This window comes from Malania oleifera, chromosome 4, assembly GCF_029873635.1.
Source record: "Malania oleifera isolate guangnan ecotype guangnan chromosome 4, ASM2987363v1, whole genome shotgun sequence".
NCBI lineage: Eukaryota > Viridiplantae > Streptophyta > Magnoliopsida > Santalales > Ximeniaceae > Malania > Malania oleifera.
This window is the reverse complement of record NC_080420.1, coordinates 86332441-86353462: the sequence shown is the minus strand read 5'-3', so window position 1 is coordinate 86353462 and position 21022 is coordinate 86332441. Positions and strand designations below refer to the sequence as shown.

Below are 21022 nucleotides of genomic sequence, written 5' to 3'. Positions count from 1 at the left end.
AATGATCAATACCTATGATGCTAAGCATTTTTCTACCCTCTACACTACTGCAATTGTAAAGGCTACTACTGTCGGATTGTTCTTGTAGCCATGCAAGCAAAAACTTAAATTTTGGCTTTAGTTTTTTTGTTCTTCTTCTTTTTTTGGTATAGGCTAAAAGAAGAATACACAAGCTGTAGGCACAAGTCTTACTTATATGTTAGAATATGAAAGAAAAGATTATGTTTAGATTAAGGATTTTGTTTGTGAAAAATAATAGAAAAGATTTATTTTCACTATATATTCTCCTTATATCATATGCTACTGATTCATTTGAAAAATTGAAATGTTATTAAGATGAAAAAAATTTAGTCTAATATAATTAAAAATTAGAAATAAAATCAAATAAAGACATGAAAAATCTAATTTTTGTCTATTTAACAATATATTTTATTTTATTTTCCCTACTTTTCTAGATAACCAAATATGAAAAAGTGCATTGTTTCATATTTTTCATTTTTTTTCCTAGGCTTTGTTTTGATTATTTGAAAATAAATGAAAAATAAGAAAGAAAATTTGTTTTTTATTATATTCTATTGTGCAAATTGATGTGCTGTGGGAAAACACACCATTTCGGATCGTGCAATGCAACAACCAATGATGAATAATACGGAAAACATACTCACACACAAATAAAAAGAAAATCAAATAAACACACGACAAAAGAATTTATGTTGTTCGGCAATGTGTGCCTATGTCCACGAGAGCAAGCAGCTGAATTTCACTATCAACATTCAAACATGGGTTATAATATTGCTTATATGCTAAACCTACACGTACAAAGGACTTAGGAAGTTCCTAAAACACCCCCAGGAAGTTCCTAAAACACTCCAGTATGCCTCTGAATCCCCAACCTACTGATCTTCCCAATTCAAAATTCAAAAAAATGCACTGAGCAAAACCATCGACAGTTTTACTAAAACTGAATCCATCGATGGTTTCAGACAAATTGTCGACAGTTTCTTTACTAGGTTAAATCGTCAATGTAACTATCGATCAAACTGTCGATTGTTTCTTCATCCAGCCCAGCTTCCTTGTTTTTCCTCACCATGCTTTCCCTGTGTATGTGTTCCACTCATTAATATGAGCCACATACTCCAAAATATCTTTATTTATATCTAGTATTTTGTAAAACATGAAATTTTATAGAAGTGATATCATCTAAAAATTCATTTTTTATTTTATTTTTATGGATAAAAGGCACTCAACTCCCTTGAGATTTGGTAAAATGATAATTGAGTTTTCATTCCCAAACGTTTCAAAAATGTCACAAACACCCCCTAGGGTTTGGCAAAAGTCGCAAACTTCTACTTATTTTGCAAAAAGACAAGCATTTTGAAAGGAAGTTCCTAAAATTCTTGAAACCTCCGAAAAGATTCTTACAACTTTTGAAACCTCAGAGGACGTCGATGTCTCTGTAGACACCCCAATTTTAACCAGTCCTTTCCAAGGAGACCTTATGTCAAACCTTCCCACACTGGTTTGGGACCCCACATATCTCCATTGGGCCCCACATATCTCCATTGGGCCCCACATGGTTTTTGGGCCCCACATCTCCTGGTATGCTAGCTTGGATTCCTACATTTGGTACACGTTACCCCTCCTGGTACGCTAGCTCGGATCCCTACATCTGATGCACGTTACCCTTCCTGGTACGCTAGCTCAGATTCCTGCATCTGGTGCACGTTACCCTTTTTTGTACGCTAGTTCAGATTCCTACATCTGAATGCACGATACCTCCTTTGGCATGCTTGTGCCTGCTGGCTCGGGTTCCTATAACCCTCAAATGGCTCATGGACCCTACATGGCTTGTAGGCCTCATATATCTCCATTGGGCACCACATGGTTTGTGGGCCCCACATCTCTTGGTACGTTAGTTCGGATTCCTACATCCGGTGCATGTTACCCCTCCTGGTATACTAGCTCGGATCCCTACATCCGATGCACGTTACCCCTCCTAGTACGCTAGCTCAAATTCCTACATCTGGTGCACGTTACCCCTTTTGGTACACTAGTTCGGATTCCTACATCCGATGCACGTCACCTCCTTTGGCATGCTTGTGCTTGCTGGCTCGGGTTCCTATAACCCTCAATGGCTCATGGACCCCACATATCTCCATTGGGCCCCACATGGTTTATGGGCCCCACATCTCCTTGTACGCTAGTTCAGATTCCTGCATCCAGTGCACGTTACCCCTTTTGGTACGCTAGCTCAGATTCGTACATCCGATGCACGTTACCTCCTTTGGCATGCTTGTGCCTGCTAGCTCGGGTTCCTATAATCGTCAAATGGCTTATGGACTCCACATGGCTGTGGGCCCCACATGGTTTGTGGGCCCCACATCTCTTGGTACGCTAGTTCGGATTTCTACACCCGATGCAACATACTGGCCCGAATTCCTATAACCCTTAACCGACTCGTGAACCCCACATGACGCGTGGGCCCCACACATCTCCGATGGGCTCCGCACAGCTTCTAGGACCCTCATATTATTTTATTATTATTATTATTATTATTATTATTATTATTATTATTATTATTATTATTATTACTTATCTAATTTGTCAAATGCAAGCATGCTTTGTTCCCCCCATCATCACTCACCACATGTCACGTTTCCTCCCTTTATTATTCTTCCCATGCTATATTCCCTTCATCATTCTTCATCCCATACTTTGTTCCCCCCATCATCACTCACCACATGTCATGTTTCCTCCCTTTATCATTCTTCCCATGTTATATTCCTTTCATCATTCTTCATCCCATACTTTGTTCCTCCCATCATCACTCATCACATGTCATGTTTCCTCCCTTTATCATTCTTCTCATGCTATATTTCCTTCATCATTCTTCATCCCATACTTTGTTCCCCCCATCATCACTCACCACATGTCATGTTTCCTCCCTTTATCATTCTTCCCATGTTATATTCCCTTTACCATTCTTCATCCCATACTTTGTTCCCCCATGATCACTCACCATATGTTATGTTTCCTCCCTTTATCATTCTTCCCATGCTATATTCCCTTCATCATTCTTCGCCTCATACTTTGTTCCCCCAATCATCACTCCCCTATGTCTTCTTTCCCATGCTTGCCCCAAGCTAAGTCTATAAATAGTCTTCTCATTCCAAGCACAAGGGGGGAGAGCTTTTCTTGATGGTAGGAGAAGATTTCGAATATTGAAGTCTTATATTGTGAGTTTGTGAAGTTTTGTTTTTTTTTTTCTTGGTGCATAAGAGTGAGGTTACGTTTCATTCTCTTAGAAGATCAAGCGGACGACCGATCTTGTTTTCTACCAGGTCGGGTCACCCTATCTGAAGAAAGCGCTCCGTAGTGTCTCGACTTAGAACTCATGAACCACCATCGGGAAGACACTATAGACTAACCCCTGTAGATTCACAGACATGAAAGGAAGACCGAAGGAGAAGAAGACAAAAGGTAAAACTAATGAACTTTCTCTTCCTATGTTACATCTCTGCCCCCTTTCTCAAACCGGCTTCTGCCAGTTTATTTGATTTTATTTTGGTTATTATTTTAAATAACTTCCTTTTAACCCATAAAAAAAAACAAAAAAATATATAATAAAAGACACAAAAAATCAAAAAAATTCTAAAAAAGAAATTCAAAAATTTTAAGGCTTTGAAACTTATTTACAATTGAAAATTTTTTAAGAAAATCCAAGAAAGTTTCGATCATTTTTTGCAGAGGTTAGATCTGTTTCCTTACATTCAAAATTTTCAAAAATACATTTTTAAAGTCATATCTTTAAAACTATGACTTTCATGGTTGTTGTCTCAAATTTTGTTGTATTTGGAAGAACATTGGAAAACCCCGAAAAATCAATGGTTTCGACCAAGACCTTAAACTGGTTTTCCCCAAACCGGTCAACGTTTGACCGGTTCACCATTCCTATACCAGTTCACCCCGGTTTTCTCCATTTCGCTTGTATACTATTATTATATCCAAAAAATTCACAAAAATCATAAAATTTTCAAAATCCCAAAAAATATTTTCACATTTTGATTTCAAGTGATTTTATTTGTGTTATTTTGAAAGTTCAGGAAAAATCACAAAAATCACAAAAATCATTTTCACACTTAAGAAAAATCGCAAAAATATCATTTTAGGCATAGAAAATCATTTCAATCTCGAACAAATTTTAAAAACCTCTCGAAATAGTATTTTTCTACTTATAAAAACCTATAGATTTCAAACCTCCCGGGAACATATTTGTATCCTATTTTCAATTTTCCTTCCCAATGATTGCAACCAAGGGCATTGACTCTTCGGAGTATTAGATTGCCTCGATTCTGAGGGAATACCTATTAGGTATTTTCATTCTTTTGATTTTTGAAAGGGAGTAGTTTTGAAAGGATTATCAAGTTTATTTCAGGAATAATTTTTTATTAATCTAGTACCGTTCGTAAGAACGGGTGCATAGGGGGTGTTAATACCTTCCCCTTGCATAACCGTACTCCCGAGCCCGACTCTGGTGACGCAGAGCGATTCTACCCCTAATGGGGTAGCAATCAAGTGTTCTAACCACACCTCAAAAGGTTAGTCGTGACTCCTTCACATATGTTTTCCACGGAAAATCACATTTTCAAAATAAACATTCATTTTTTCCCAGTTCAGAAGCTGAACCCATTTTTAACTAGAGATTGGTTCTCTGGACCGGGTTTGGGACGTCGCGATAGCTTGGAGACTCCGCTGGGGATGATTGAGAGTTAATTGAGAATTATCCTGATCTCAAATCTAAATAAGCCTTTTTGATTACTCCCTTTCATTTTTGTACAAATTTGGTTGCATATACATGAATAATTGTGAATGCCTTGCTTGCTTTGATACGTGAATAAGCATATGTTTGGTTCTGTTTGTTTTTGCTAAGCATGTAATTAGCAGTACCTTGGATAAGCATGATGTTTTGTTTCCCTTGCTATTTTATTAAGCATGTGTTCTGAATAATGGATGGATGTTTGGTAGGGGGTGTAGGTTGAAATAGTTAAACTCACACACTCTCACAACTCTATACCCGGGCTTTCCCAGCTAGGATTAGAAAGGAGTGTAATAATGCCAGTTCCCATGTGGCATGACCTATGGGGACCCACGAACCACTTTGCTAAGCGCGAGCTTTTTCCGGACCTCTGTGAGGGAGGATGAAGTTTCAATCTGGGCACCTTTTTCAATAGGGGTTAGACCTTAACCACACATGATTGTCCATAATCTCTTGCCTAGGGTAGAGCCTCAGAGGACCTTATGTACATACTTACCCCAGGGTTGGGACAGAGGCTCCCTCCTTCTCCTTGTGACCTTATATGATTATAACTAAAACATGTTGCATAATTACTAACATCCTGCATTTCATACTAGGAATTCCCATCTGCTTGGCCAAGGTTCCATTTAAAATCCGACTCACTCATGGAGAGCACAGTAATCCATCATGAAACCGAACCAGTGGGGTAACTGTACTCTGAAAGTCAACAAAAGAAGAGGGGTGACAGCACGAGTAAGGAATCGGTGCTTAAGATACCAGACAAGGTTGACATCAACACTCGATCTAATTCCCTAAAGGAGTTGAGAGACATTTGGAAAGGGTGCACGCCTCAGGGACGATTGACATTTTCTAAGACGTACGGACACATCGGCTTTCTGTTGCATGTTTCCGTAGACTCCCATATGATTGAAGCATTAGTGGAATTCTTGAATCCGTCGTATTGCAACTTTACTTTGGATGGGGTAGACCTTGCTCCCACCATAGAGGAACACATTTCACTATTGCATCTAGCCAAACAGCCGATGCCCTACAGAACGTATGAGTCCCTTCGAACATCTATCATCAAGGATTTGTTTAGGGCCACCGAGGTTAAGGTCCAAAATTTAGGAGACTCGAAGGTCACTTAGGAACACCTGAAAGAGCTTATGAAGAAGGAGGGAAAGGAAGAAGCCCAGCTGCATCTACTGGCATTAGCCATCTACGGCCTGCTTATCATCCCTAAAGAATTGGGAATCATCGATCATGCCACCATTGCCTTCGTAGCGCAAGTAAGGGAAGGGGTGAATCCAGTCTATGGTATTCTGGCTGAAACATTCCGATCTCTTAATGGATGCTGGACCAAGAGACATGCTCGATTGACCTGCTGTGTGCCATTACTTTATATGTGGATGATGAGCCATTTTTCATGCATCCAAGGATTCTTTCGCGCTTCTTTCTCAACGATTAGGATACCTTTAGCAGAGTTCGAGGTAGCTCGTTGGGAGGAACATGCCAGCAGGACCGAATGGAAAGACAGACTACAGAATCTAGTTAGCAAGGGGATTGTATGACAAGAACCGTGGATCGACCAGCCCAAAGTGATATACAAATGCGGAAACCTTCGTTGGGTCCCACTGCTAGGTCCCTGGGGTGGAATATCCTACGCACCACTTATGTTCCGAAGGCAAGTAGGCGCAATACAGTTCGTACCCATGACCCATTGACTGGCAAATGCTCGGTTCACATATGAGGATGATGATAGCCAAAGGAAGATCTGAGAGTTCGTTGTATCATGGAGGCATGTGCACATAGTCGAAACAACCAGTCAGAACTCAAGAGTCCAGGAGAGTTATGAGCTATGGAAACGTGACAGGGTGAACCCTCGGGTCCTGTGCGAGGGAAAAACTCCGACAGACAAGAAATAGTCGAGAGAAACCATGTTTTCGTCTGAAAGAAAGACCTCCAGAGAATAGCTGCCAAAACGAGGTTCGATAGATCCTCAACCCGAGCTAAGCAAGCGACCGAAGATTCAGAGCTCACCGTCAAAGAAAGCATCGATGGTTTTGAGAAAGGAGAAGTAGAGACTTCAAAAAATCCTTAATCAAAAGGTCCAACAGCTGAGAGAGTCAAAAGCAGAAATTGAAGAAAAATTCCAGTACATACAGGACCTAGAAAAGCGGTATGAGAAATAAAGATACCACTTCAACAAAGTGCTTGAAAAGATAGAGCCTTGTGTTAACAAGGCCAACTACTGGAAAGCCCAGTACAAAGCACTGAAACAGAAGGTGGACAGTGCGACACTCACAAAGTCAGAGTCAACCCCAGAAGATTAAGCTGGCTCGTCGGAAGCGGACCAGGAAATCAGAATCTGATATCTGTGTAGACTAGTTGGAAATTTTCTGTGTTTCTCACTAAAAATTGTATGAAAATTTGAAATGAAACGATATGGATTTTTCTTCAGAACCTTGGCTAAAGCACATAGGACTACATGATTGTACCTTTTTCATGCATACTCATAAACATCTATTACATGCATTTGTTCTGAAGGATGCAGGTTTTCATGAATGAGGAGGTAGAAACAAGCCGGGGGTGACAAAGATCTAACAAGATTGAGGCAAATACGCACCCGTACAACACCCATTGAAAAGCTAAGGCCATGGTAGAACAGTTAGAGAGTCGTGCTTTGGGGATTGAGCAGGGGTAGGAAGAGCTGAGCAATCAGATGAAGAGGATATTGGACCTACTTCTAAACAAAGGGAAGACAGTCCAAGATTAGAATCATGAAGAAGAAAATGACCCTATCCACCCACCCAGTTTTACACCGATTCATGGGCAATCTTTTGATCCGCCGCCATTCACCTCGGAGAAATGGCCGCATGGCACACCGCCTTTTACCTAGGTAGTGACAGGAATGGGGATGCCCTCATCAGCAATTGCGGGCATAGGGACAAGTAAAATCGCGATGGAATACCATTGTGATGAGCTGGAAGAGCGGCTAAGGGCCATAGAGGGGACTCGGGCCGCCAATACCGCCAGACCCTCAGATTATTGCCTGGTGCCTAATGTAGTCCTTCCTCCAAAGTTTAAGATGCCAGAATTCTAGAAGTTTGATGGGACCATATGCCCTCAGACCCACCTCCGGATGTATTGTCAGTCGAGGGCCACCTATGTCGATAATGAGAAGTTGATGATGCATTACTTCCGAAGCAGTCTTACCGGGATAGCGACTAAATGGTATGTCCAACAAAACAAGGCCCAAATCCGTACGTGGGGTGACTTGGCTGATGCCTTCGAAGTGCAATATCGTCATATCTTGGAAATGGCTCCAGAAAGGATGTCTCTTTCTGAAATGGAGAAAAAGCCAACAGAGACTTTCAGGGAGTATGCACACAGTTGGAGAGATGCGGCCACTCAAGTGGATCCTCAGGTTGGTGACCGTAAGGCAATATAGATGTTCTTAGGGACGTTAAAAGATACCCACCATTCACACATGGTAGGGTCCACCCCCCATAACTTCATGGACATTGTGGCGGAAGGGGCCAGAGTGGAAGCCGACGTCAAAGCTGGACCGATAAAGACTAGCAATACCGATAATGACCCAAGTAAGAAGTGGGTCAAAGGTAAAAAGGAAGAAGAGACCCAAATGATACAGGGGTCTATCAAGAGCCTAAGGCAGTGAAGCCGAAGTCAACAACCTAGGGGAAATTTCTACATGGAACCAGTAGTAAACCAGACACTACATATGGGCCCGAGGCACCAGTTCGCAACCCCCCGACTAGGACCAACACCAACAAATAATCAAGTTCGAGAAAGGGATGCACCAAGGAATGCTAGAAGGATTGACCCGATCCCAATGCCCTACGCTGACTTGTTTCTTCAACTGTGTGAGAGAGGAATGGTGATGGCCATACCAACCATTCCCATCACCAATCCCCCACCCCTATGGTTTGATCCCAATGCCCACTATGCATACCACGCAAACTCTCCAGGCCACTCCATTGACCAATGTTGGGCTTTCAAATATAAAGTTCAATCATTGAAGGATGCAGGGTGGCTGGCCTTTGATGACAAGCCAACGGGCATTTAGGGAAGCCTTTTACCCAATCATGAGGGAGACCAAATCGGTATGGTCGGGGTAGAACTCAGAAAGGCACAAGAAGCCAACCATGATCATTTGGCTTTGGATTGGGTATACCAGGAGCTCAGGAAGGTGGGCCTAACTAAATCAGAGACCACCTGTCCCAAAGGAGCGCAGTGCGAATGCCAAAGTTCTTTGAGAAAGACTGTTCAGGGTTGCAAAACCTTTAGGACGATTCTATGCAAAATATTGGATGACGAGTCCATAGAAGTCGGCTTGATTCAAAAGGATGGAGAAGTTTCAAATCTGGGAGATAAAGAACAAGAACATCCCCCATGCCCACACCAACCTTTCACACCCTTGGCAAAAAAGTCCAGCTATGTCTACAAGACCCCAACCCATTTGGTTATCTCGGTACCTCGACCGTTCCTATATCAGAATGACAAGGCGGTGCCATGGAAGTATGATTTCCAAGACCAAGGCGTGGAAGATATAGGCAATATTGCGGGTGTAGCCTATAGCGGCAGAGTATATGCACCGGCACAGTCTGGGAAGCCGAATATAGAACAAATTGGTGAATCAAGCAGAAGCACTAAAAGGCTAATTCAACCACAAGAAGCTGAAGAATTTCTAAAGTTTATCAAACATAGCGAATATAATGTGGTCAACCAGTTAAAAAAGATGCCAACACATATATCCGTTTTGTCTCTTCTTTTAAACTCAGAGGTTCATAGAGAAGCACTGCTGAAACTGCTTAATCAGGCGTATATACCTCAAGACATCAGTGTAGAAAAATTCAGTCATGTAATCGGAGGCTTGTCTGTGACCAACTACATTACCTTCAATGATGAAGAAATCCCATCGAAAGGAAGAGGGCATAACCAGGCACTACACATATCGGTCAAATGCAAGGACCATATGATAGCTCGGGTGTTAGTCGATAACGGTTCATCCTCAACGTCTTGCCAATGACCATTCTTCAGAAATTGCTAGTTTGTATGTCAAGCAGAACAATCTGGTAGTGAGGGCTTTCGACGAAACCTGTAGGGAGTCTGTAGGGGCAATTGAGATTCCTATACTGATTGGGCCAGTCATCTTCGATGACATATTCCAGGTAGTGGACATCACACCTTCTTACAACTGCTTTTTGGGAAGGCCATGGATCCATAACACTGGGGCGGTCGCATCTTCCCTACACTAGAGGCTGAAGTTTGTAGTAGGGAACCAGTTGGTCTGTGTATATAGTGAAACCGTCGTTATGATAACAAAGCCCACTTCCACTCCTTATGTGGAAGCCATGGAAGAGGCATTGGAGGACTCGTTCTGAGCCTTCGAGATCGTAAATGTTGCAACTATAGTAGAAGGATCTCCAATCCCATGCCCTCAGATCTCCTCCGCAGTGCATATGATGGCGTCCGAAATGATCAGGCAGGGGTACCATCTGGAAAAAGGGCTCAGAAAATTCCTACAGGGGATCCAAAATCCATTAATGCTTAAGAAAGCGAAAGACAGATATGGCCTTGGCTACATACCTACGGTGGCAGACCGGAGCAAGAAAGCCGAAGAGAAGAAGATGCGGAGGGTAGAAAGACTCACCGGTGAAACAAGCTCCAAGGAAGGACTGTACGTCTCATCCATAAGCCAGACCTTCGTAAAAAGTAGTCAATCCAACCTAGAGGCAGAATTGCAGCAACTGAGCATATCAGTGTTAGATGCTGAAGTCCCCTCAAGCACTTCTACAGAGTGGATCTGTCATCTCCAACCAAGAGTACAGTTTCAGAACTGGAGCTCTTTTGGTTTACCAGATATCATCATGAAATGATCTTTATTCAAAATTTGTTTAGTTCTGTTTTTTCTTTTGTATTCCCCCGGCCACTAAAAAATCGGGGAAGCTCCTTAATGAAAATGAATTATGCATTCCTTGTCATTTATGTGCATCTTGGAAATCAACTGTCAAAATTTGTTTGTTAATTTCATGCAGGAATAAAGAAAATAACAACACCAGAATCCCTCACCAAGTAATTGACATTAACTTTGAAAATATAGTCCACGGAACCGAAGTTGAAGATCGAGAAATAAACTTATCCCCTGAAATGGAAAGAATGTTAAAATCCAATGAAAAACCAACCTTAACCAGTAGCGATCCCACCATTGTGATTAATCTTGGAACCGAGGAAGAACCCAAGCAGGTGAAAATCGGGGCACTACTAAAGGGTGAAAAAAAGGACAAAATGATTGAATTACTAAAGGAATATCGGAACGTGTTTTCCTGGTCATACCAAGACATGCCAAGTTTAGACACAGATTTAGTAACCCACAAGATCCCACTTTACCTGGATTCAAAGCTAGTAAAGAAAAAACTGAGGAGAATGCAACCGAAGATGTTACTCAAGATAAAAGAGGAGGTATAGAAACAGCTTAAGGCAGGATTCTTGGAGGTAGCCCAGTACCCTAAATGGATGGCCAACGTTGTCCCAATAATCAAGAAGAATGGTAAAGTACGAGTTTGTGTCGACTATCGGGATTTAAATAAGTAAGCCCTAAGGACAACTTCCCTCTCCCGCACATCGATGTGCTGGTGGACAATACCGCAGGGCATGCTTTATTTTCATTCATGGACAGATTCTCGGGATACAACCAGATCAGGATGGCACCTAAGGACAAGGAAAAAATGACCTTCATCACATTATGGGGGACTTTTTGCTATAAAGTCATGCCATTCGGACTAAAAAACACCAGAGCCACTTACCAAAGGGCTATGGTAACCCTCTTTTATGACTTAATGCACAATGAGGTTGAGGTTTATGTCGACGACATGATCGTTAAGTCGCGAAATGAGAAATACCATGCATTGAACTTGGAAAAATTGTTCGAGAGGCTCTGGAAGTGCCAATTGAAGTTAAACCCCGAAAAATGTACCTTCGGTGCTATGTCCGGGAAGCTATTGGGGTTTATAGTGAGTGAGAAAGGGATTGAGGTAGACCCTGACAAGGTCAAGGCCATTCGAGAGATGCCTAGCCCAAAGTCCGAAAAGGAGGTGTGAAGCTTCTTGGGTAGGCCCAACTACATTGCTCGGTTCATATCTCAATTAACCGCCACCTGCAAACCCATCTTCAAGCTGTTGAGAAAGAACAACCAGAAAAGTGGAACGAAGAGTGCCAAGTGGCCTTTGAAAAAATAAAGGAGTACCTCTTGAATCCCCCAGTACTGGTGCCACCAGTTCCCAGAAGGCCGTTAATCTTGTACCTGCCGATTTCAAAAAACTCCATGGGTTGCATATTGGGCCAGCATGATGAGACCGAGAGAAAAGAAAGGGTCATTTATTACCTTAGTAAGAAGTTCACAGATTATGAGTCTAAGTACTCTGATCTAGAAAAAACATGTTACGTTTTGGTATGGACGGTTAGTAGGCTGAAGCAATACACCTTGTATTACTCCACCTGGCTGATCTCCAAAATGGACCCAATCAAGTACGTTTTTGAAAAGTCTGCAGTAACTGGACAAGTAGCACGATGGCAGATGTTGTTGATGGAATATGATATTTCTTATGTCACCAAGAAAGCTATCAATGGTAGTGTCATTGCGGAATACCTAGATGAAAGAGCCGTGGAGGATTACCAACCTATGGAGTTCAAATTCCCAGACCAAGATATAGACTCCCTAACCCAAGGGGAAGAAGACCTCGAAGAATGGATGATGTTGTTTGATGGGGCAGTCAATGTTTGGGGACATGGGATAGGCGCGGTGCTCATATCACCAGATGGGAAACATTATCCGGTGGTAGCTAAGCTCATCTTCCCTTGTACTAACAACATAGCCAAATACGAGGCATGTATATTGGGTTTGCAAACCTCTTTGGATTGGGGTGTCAAGCGACTAACAGTAAGAGGAGACTCGACCTTGGTCATCCACTAGCTAACCAGAGAATGGGAAACTCGGGATTCCAAGCTGGTACCATATCGAGAGCACATTCAAAAGATGATAGAAGGGTTTGACAGTATCAGTTTCTCTCACACGCTAAGAGAAAACAATGTAATGTCTGATGCATTGGCCACACTGGCAGCTTTATTCAAGGTAGAAGAAGAGGTGAAGATCGAAACTATTTAGATTAAAGTACAACCCGAACCTGCCCACTACACGATGATAAAGGAGGCCGACGAAAACCGTGGTTTTATGATATCAAAACCTACATCCAAAAAAATGAGAATCCCGAAGGGGCAACCAGTAATGATCGGAGGACTATCAGAAGGTTGGTCATGGGTTCCTTCTTAGATGGTGAAGTTTGGTACAAAAGAAATCATGACATGACCCTTCTACGGTGTTTAGAGGCATAGGAGGCCCGACAAGTCATGCGTGAGGTTCACGAGGGAGTCTACGATACCCATACTGGAGGTCACTCATTGACACGAAAAATATTTAGGAGCGGGTATTATTGGATGACCATGGAGAGAGATTGCATTGACTATGCTCGAAAGTGCCATAAGTGCCAAGTTTATGGTGATCGGATCCAAGTCCCACCGGCCCCACTTAATGTTCTCTCTGCACCTTGGCCCTTTTCAGCTTGGGACATGGATGTGATTGGGCCGATAAGCTCAAAGACCAGTAACGAACATTGTTTCATCTTTGTGGCAATCGATTATTCCACTAAATGGGTAGAAGCCGCCTCGTACTCCAGTGTCACACAGAATGTGGTAAGTCGTTTTGTCAAAAGAGAGTTGATCTGCCGATACGAAATCTCAAAAAGAATAATCACGGATAATGTCAAGGACCTGAACAACGCAGTAATGACCAAGCTATGTAATCAGTTCAAGGTCAAGCACCACAATTCAGCGTCGTATAGACCACAGATGAATGGGGCGGTGGAAGCAGCAAACAAAAACATTAAGAACATTTTGGAGAAGATGACAGAAAATTACAGAGATTGGCATGACAAGCTTCCCTTCGCCCTAATGGCTTACAAGACTACGGCCAGAACCTCCACGGGCGCTACTCCCTTCTCTTTGGTGTACGGGATGGAGGCAGTGGTCCCTGTAGAAGTTCAGATGCCATCTCTAAGAGTTCTGAAAGAAGTAGAGTTGGCTGAGGCAGAGTGGGTACAATCCCGGTATAGCCAGTTAAACTTGATCGAGGATAAAAGGATGGCTGCCATGGCCCATGGACAATTGTACCAAAGAAGGATGATAAGAGCGTTCAATCAAAAAGTGCGGCCCCGATAGTTTTAGGAGGGGGACCTAGTACTGAAAAAGATTTTACCGATTCATACAGACCCTCGCGGCAAGTGGACACCTAACTATGAAGGGCCTTACGCGATAAAGAAGGCATTCTCAGGAGGTGCCCTACTGTTGGCAAATATGGACGGAACCGACCTATTGCACCTTGTTAACTCTAATGCTGTAAAGAAATATTATGCTTGATGGTTGTATACATCTCCAAAGGAAATTAATGAAAGGATCCCGGTGTTATTTCATGTGTTCTCTCTTTTCTCATTGCTTCGATTAAATGACGAATGGCCATTTTGGGACTACCAGTTCCTTTAAAGAACCCAATGTTTTAAATCACTTGATGAACCTTTTTGAGCTTTAAAATCGAAACCGTCTTCTTTAAAAAAAGTCATTTCCAAAAATCAAACCAAGTCGGGGTTTTCAAGGGTTTGGCAAATCATGCGAGACAACAATTGGTTATAGATGAGATGACGAGCCATCTTTTCCACTACCCAAAAAGAAGATCAAAGGAACCCCTTTGCAAGCCCTTTTGAGCCTAAAAATTCTCATTTCTTGACTAACCCGTCAAATGATCATACCCCACGCTAGGGCAGTTTTAAAAGAGAGTTGGTCCCCAAATGGAGTTCAAGCTGAAATATAATTAAAGAGTCCCCCATAAAAGGGAAAGCAAAAGAAGAAAATGTATAAAAAGGTAAGAAAAAATAAATAAAATAAAATAAATAAATAAATAAGAGAGAGGACACGCTTGAGATGTGATCTTTGACCAAGGATGACCCCCTTTTAGATCAAACAAAGTTTGAGCCTGGTTGTATCCTTTTCTTCTCAAACCAATACCCGAAGCCTACGCTACGGTCCAAATAAAAGTCTTAACCGGATTGACATACATTGTTGTCTCAAATGATTTGTCAGACTCAATGTTGAGTCTGAACTACATAATGACCTGATCCTGAAAAGGTGTGTAGGCAGCTTGTTCAAAAGGACGAGTTTGGTCAAACTCTTGCAAAAATGTCTCACCCCAAACTGGGGCAGGATTTGTTGCCATGGGATGGGTTTTGGAGCCTTGGTTTCCTTATTCTTCTGAAAACCTAAATCTCCGAGCCTATGTTTCGTCCAGAGTCTTAAAGACCATCTAGAGATCGAAACGTGAAGCAAAGCACCAAAATAAGCCTTGAGCAAACAATGGAACTAAGGGCACTATTCAACCTTATAGTGCCAAAAGGGTCAGTCTCCTTCTAGTTGAAACTGGGGCAGTTGTCGCAAGAACAGGAGATTTTAGTTTTCACAAATTAATATCGATACCTTTAAGAATAGGGAATACTGTTGTGAAACTTATCTTTTTCCTGAATAAATTTTGAACATAACAGAACAATTATTTCGCACAATTTGACGTCTTGATTCAGCACATTAATGATGTAAATGCATAATTATCTCATTGTTAGGAATCCCCCATTTATTGAGGTCAAAAATCAGGAACCCAATACACCAGGAGCGTGTTCAGACACCAATGGGGAGCCTGAAGCATGTCAAACATTAGTAATGAAGGAATACTGGGTCAGATTCGGAGTACTCCTTCAAGTTTTGGGAATCATTGGAAGCGTTAGTGATCAACTACAGGGACAGATCTTGAACAATCCCTGAGTTTTGAAGATCATGGAAAGTACTGACAGCCAGACACTGGGGCAAATTTTGAGTATCTTTTGGAATCTAAAGTGCCGACAGCCAGACACTGGAGCAGAAATTGAGCATCTTTCGGATTTTGAAGAAAGTACTGACAGCCAGACACTATAACAAATGTTGAGTATCTTCTGAAAAGTACCGACAGTCAGACAATGGGGCAGATTTTGAGTGCCTGTAGAAATTTGAAAATGGTCAGAGCCGCGACAAGAAAACACTGGGATAGATTTCGGGACCCTATTGGAATCTGAAACGCAATAAAGACTAGTAGCCAATGAATGAAACCGAGGCAGTTATTGAGTTCCATTAGGGCGAAGTCGGGTACCGTCGTGCCAGACTAGAACTTAAAAGTGTGGCCAAGATCCGGGATCGAGAAGAAAAGCCATGCATCCTCATACATTTCATGCATGCACTTCACGCATCCTTATGCATTTCATGCATTTAGTGATAGGCAATCTCATTATAGGTAGCAGCATACAGACATATCATGTAACGCCTATCATGTATATATAACAACATGCCCCTGCATTCAAGCATCACAATTTAGTAACATGCATACATATAGAGTAGAGCACCATTCATTCATACTGCTCGGTTGGGATAAACTTTTGAACTAATCCTTCGCCATCCCTAACCGAGCTTTTTTGTTCTTGGACATCTTGAAAACTGGAGGCAGTGACCCCACGACACATAAAAGTTACGTGGGAAGCTGAGGCCCAATTAACCCTTAACACTGGGATAGATTTTGGAAACTGGGGGCAGCTTGACCCTATGCACAGCTTGACGTACTTTCAAACTGTGGCAGTGAACCCCAAGAATCAATTGAGGCATTGGTATTGAGTCTCAAAGGGGGTAATTTAAAAATGGCAAGGAACCTCAAAAATCATTCCAATTGATCATCCCAATGGAGCAATTTTTAGGACTTAGAAACCTGACACGTGAGCTTATTATTTAAAAAGGAATCTCAAAACATTTGTTTCCGATTGATCATCCTTAGTGGGCCAAACTATGTTCGGATAAATAAAAAAAAAAACCCAAATTTTATTAATTACCCCTCACGTTGGCGGAGGAATACCATGGTTCAGTTACGGGTTCTGGAGAGATTACACCAAAAACTCCCAAAACAAATTAAACCCAAAAAACGGGGGGGAGGTGTACATTTACATGCCTCGTATGTCAACATAAAAAAACATAACATACGACTCTTACATGCCTCTCTACATTCCCTTTTTCAGGCTGAGGACGAGAAAACTGGCCTTTTTCATTGCACTATGGTTTGAGCTGTGTATGCTCCCGCCGGATGTCCTCCCCGCTTTCTCCAAACTCGGCTATTTTAGAACCCAAGGGTCGTTGGCGGGTAACCAGACCACCATTCTTCTCAAATCTTTCGAATCCATTTCAGATTCTTATTTTCTGCCCTTAAAGTCCTCATATTCTGTTGTTCCTCTTGGTATTTATGCTGTAAGAGTAGACTCATGGAAAGAGGAGTGCGGTTGGTGGGTTGAGGGAACCTCATTTCTGTTCCCCGTCTATGTTCCCCCCACGCTTCCCTGCCTCCCTCCCCAGTCTCTGTACGCTGTACTTGTTCTGCCTCCCTCTCGTTCTGGCTCTTCCCTTCCCCCCTCCTCTCTCCCACATTCATTACTTTCCCCCACCTAGTCCTATCTCCTTTCCTTTCATTACTTCTTTTACTTAACTCCCTCGTTATCTCTCCATTCTATCCTGTCCATCGTCCCTCTTCCTATTGATCGATTTCCGTCCCGCTCCCTTTCTCTCCTCGCCCCGGATTTTTCACTTTTTGTCATTTCTTCCTTGCTACCCTCCCCTGCTTGCCTCCTTACTTCTTTTAATTCAAGTGAGATGTCGAGGTCATTGCTTGGGCACTATGATAGAGTGCTTGGGTAGCTACACCGGCATTAGACATTGTGGCCAGTACTGTCTCATTTCTCAGCATTTCATTTTGAAACTGAGGAGGGAGCTGGAAGGAGCCAAGGACACTAGGACAAGTTGGCACCTCCGATGCCACATTCAAATCAGGAACCTATTTGGAAGATGAAGCCCCTATCATGAGAAATGATTGAGAGTACTTTTTTTTAAAATGGTTAAGGCGCGGTTTCCGTAATAGAGGGTGGCCAAAGATTGGTTGCAGTTACACGGGGTGGGTTAAATAGAATAATATTGAGACTGCCAGCTATGCATGTTTTAAAGTGTGTGAATGATAGGAGGAAGAGAGGGTCGATGTGCATCGAGAAGTCCCCCAACTGTCAGTGGAGGATTATGTTCACAAGGCGGCAGAAAAAATCCCAAGACAGATTTTGAGAGACGTGGAGCGGTCATAATATCTAAACCCGAGAAAAAAAAAAGAAAAATAAAAAAAGGGGGCGCATTTATTCCCAGGGCCCGCTTTAAAAGAACCCGGAGCTAATTGTTTTGCACAAAGCCCAACCATTTAAATAAACCTGGGCCTTATTTTTTTTTTAAAAAGGAAAAGTGGGCCGACTCGTTTTAAAAATTACCTGGGCCCTATTTTTTCTGAAGTGGGCCGACTCGTTTTAAAACTCAATCCATACCCAACCATTTAAATAAATCAGGGCCTTATTTTTTTTAAAAAGGGGAAATTGGGCCAGCCCGTTTTAAAACTCAATCCAAGCCCAACCATTTAAATAAACTCGGGCCTTATTTTTTTAAAAAGAGGGAGAGTGGGTCAACTTGTTTTAAAATTGACTTGAGCCCTATTTTTTCTGAAGCAGGTCGACCCGTTTTAAAAATCAATCAAAGCCCATTTTTCGAAAACAAACTCAGGCCCAATTCACTCAAACCCGTTTTTCATGAGTCCCAAAGCCCACACGTGACCTAGATACGTGATAGAGCCCATGTGGCTCGCCCGTGATCCCCTGAATTCACTCGACTCGCTCAAGTCAAAGACGAGTTGACTCACCCTCAACCACATCAACCAACCTAAAACCCTAATGTTCGAAACCCTAACCCTAACTTCTAAACTATAAACCTTAACACCTCAAGCCCTAAATTGCCATGCAAATAACAATCAGCAATCAAGCATACACAAAATTGAATATATATATATATATATAAACAAAAAAAAAAAAGAGCTTATCTTCTTTGGAAGTGCGAAAGAACTCCCCGTGTATCTATGCTGATCTTCCCTACCGGGGCACTCCCAGTGATCATCAGTCGTTTGGGCTTCACCAGATCTCTCCAGATCTGGCCGCGAAGATAGAATAGGAGGTCAGTCAGAGCTAGGTCACCTATAAAGAATTGTGTGATGTTTATGATTTTAGGTTTGCAAGGATCTAAGGTTTCTGAAGAAAGGTCTAGGCTCCTGAAATAAGATCAAAGATAGGGGCAGTTGAGAGTTAGGCACCAAATGCTGAAATGGTGAAGAAAGGTAGAAAGAGAGAGAGAGAGAGAGAGAGAGAGAGAGAGAGAGAGAGAGAGTTTGGAGGTAGGCGAGAGGGGGAAAGGAATTACAGAGGGGCTAGGGTTTCAGGTCCCCAACGAATAAGAGCAGGGAAGGGGAAAGAAGAGAAGAACAGAGAGGGTGAGAGAAGAGAGACTGAAAGAGAAGAACAGAGAGGCTGAGAGAAGGGAGAAGAGAGAGAGAGAGAGGGCATTCGAGAGAATGGAACATGGAAAACCCCGAAAAATCCTCAAAAAATCAATGGTCTCGACCAAGACCTTAAACTGGTTTTCCCCAAATCGGTCAACGTTTGACCGGTTCACCATTCCCGGACTGGTTCACCTCGGTTTTGTCCATTTCACTTGCATACTATTATTATATCTAAAAAATTCACAAAAATCACAAAATTTTCAAAATCCCAAAAATATTTTCATATTTTGATTTCAACTGATTTTATTTGTATTATTTTGAAAATTTGGGAAAAATCACAAAAATCACAAAAATCATTTTCACACTTAGGAAAAATCGCAAAAATATCTTTTTAGGCACAGAAAATCATTTCAATCTCGAACAAATTTCAAAAACCTCCCGGAATAGTATTTTTTCCTACATAAAAAAACCTATAGATTTCAAAACTCCCGGGAGCGTATTTTGTATCCTATTTTCGATTTTCCTTCTCGATGATTGCAACCAAGGGTATTGACTCTTCAGAGTATTGGATTGCCCCGATTCTAAGGGAATACCTATGAGGTATTTTCATTCTTTTGATTTTTGAAAGGGAGTAGTTTTGAAAGGCTTATCAAGTTTATTTTAGGAATAATTTTTTATTAATTTGGTACCGTTTGTAAGAACGGGCGCGTAGGGGGTGCTAATACATTCCCCTTGCATAATCGTACTCCCGAGCCCGACTCTGGTGACGCAGAGCGATTCTACCCTTAACAGGGTAGCAATCAAGTATTCTAACCACACCTCAAAAGGTTAGTGGCGACTCCTTCACACATGTTTTCCATGGAAAATCACATTTTCAAAATAAACATTCATTTTTCCCAGTTCGCAAGCCGAACCCATTTTCAACCAAAGATTGGTTCTCTGGGCCGGGTCTGGGACGTCGCGACAGTCTCTTGCCAAATTTCAAATTCGGTTAGTGTCTTTTGTCCTTTTTTTATTTATATCAATAACATTAAAAATACAAACTCGTTGAACTGGGATCGTCTTATCCTCATACTCCCATCATATGTTGCCTACTTCCATAACCAGTCTAAAATGCCCCTACTAGCACTTAACATAGGGCTAACCATTACATAAATAAGAAATGTCTCCCTAGCTTTTTTATGTTTGCCCAAGAGAGAGGTTGGGATAGGGAACAAGGACCAAAATACTATTTTTTTCAAAAAAAAAAAAATGTGCTTTTGATGGGAGTAAATTTCCTTTTGCTCGATAGACAATTTGACTTTCATGAGGCAAGTGTGAGTTTCAAATTGTCACTGTAGTTCAATCTGTAAGAACATAATGGAATGAAATAAAATTCGTCTTTGTAATTTTATATTTTTATTATATATATTTTATTTTTATTTTATTCAATTCTATTATATCGCATCAAATATTTTATTGGTGTTTAGGTGTTGAAGTTTGGACATGAAGCTCAGATTTGTGAGAATAGAACGAAACACAAGTTAGTGTTAAACTAGAATAAATTTTGTATAAGAAATTCAAATTCAAAACTATAGAATGCAGGCTCTCAAACACAACCTAAAATTTAATTTTACTGCTCAGTTAGCATTCACAAATTTAGATAAGAAGAAAAAAAAATTAAGGGTTCATTTAGTTGTCAAAAA

The 21022-nt window shown here is 41.6% G+C and overlaps 1 protein-coding gene across 1 annotated transcript; it reads left to right on the top strand.

Moving 5' to 3' along the window:
- The first annotated feature begins 12329 nt into the window (after positions 1-12329).
- LOC131153856 (uncharacterized) lies at positions 12330-12788 on the top strand. Its single transcript, XM_058106306.1, has one exon. The coding sequence runs from the start codon at positions 12330-12332 to the stop codon at positions 12786-12788; it is 459 nt and encodes a 152-aa protein (XP_057962289.1).
- The last annotated feature ends 8234 nt before the right edge of the window (positions 12789-21022 follow it).

What these genes read in the sequence shown, in the direction of transcription:
- LOC131153856 (XM_058106306.1), top strand. Translation starts at nt 12,330, where the DNA reads ATGGACCCAATCAAGTACGTTTTTGAAAAGTCTGCAGTAACTGGACAA.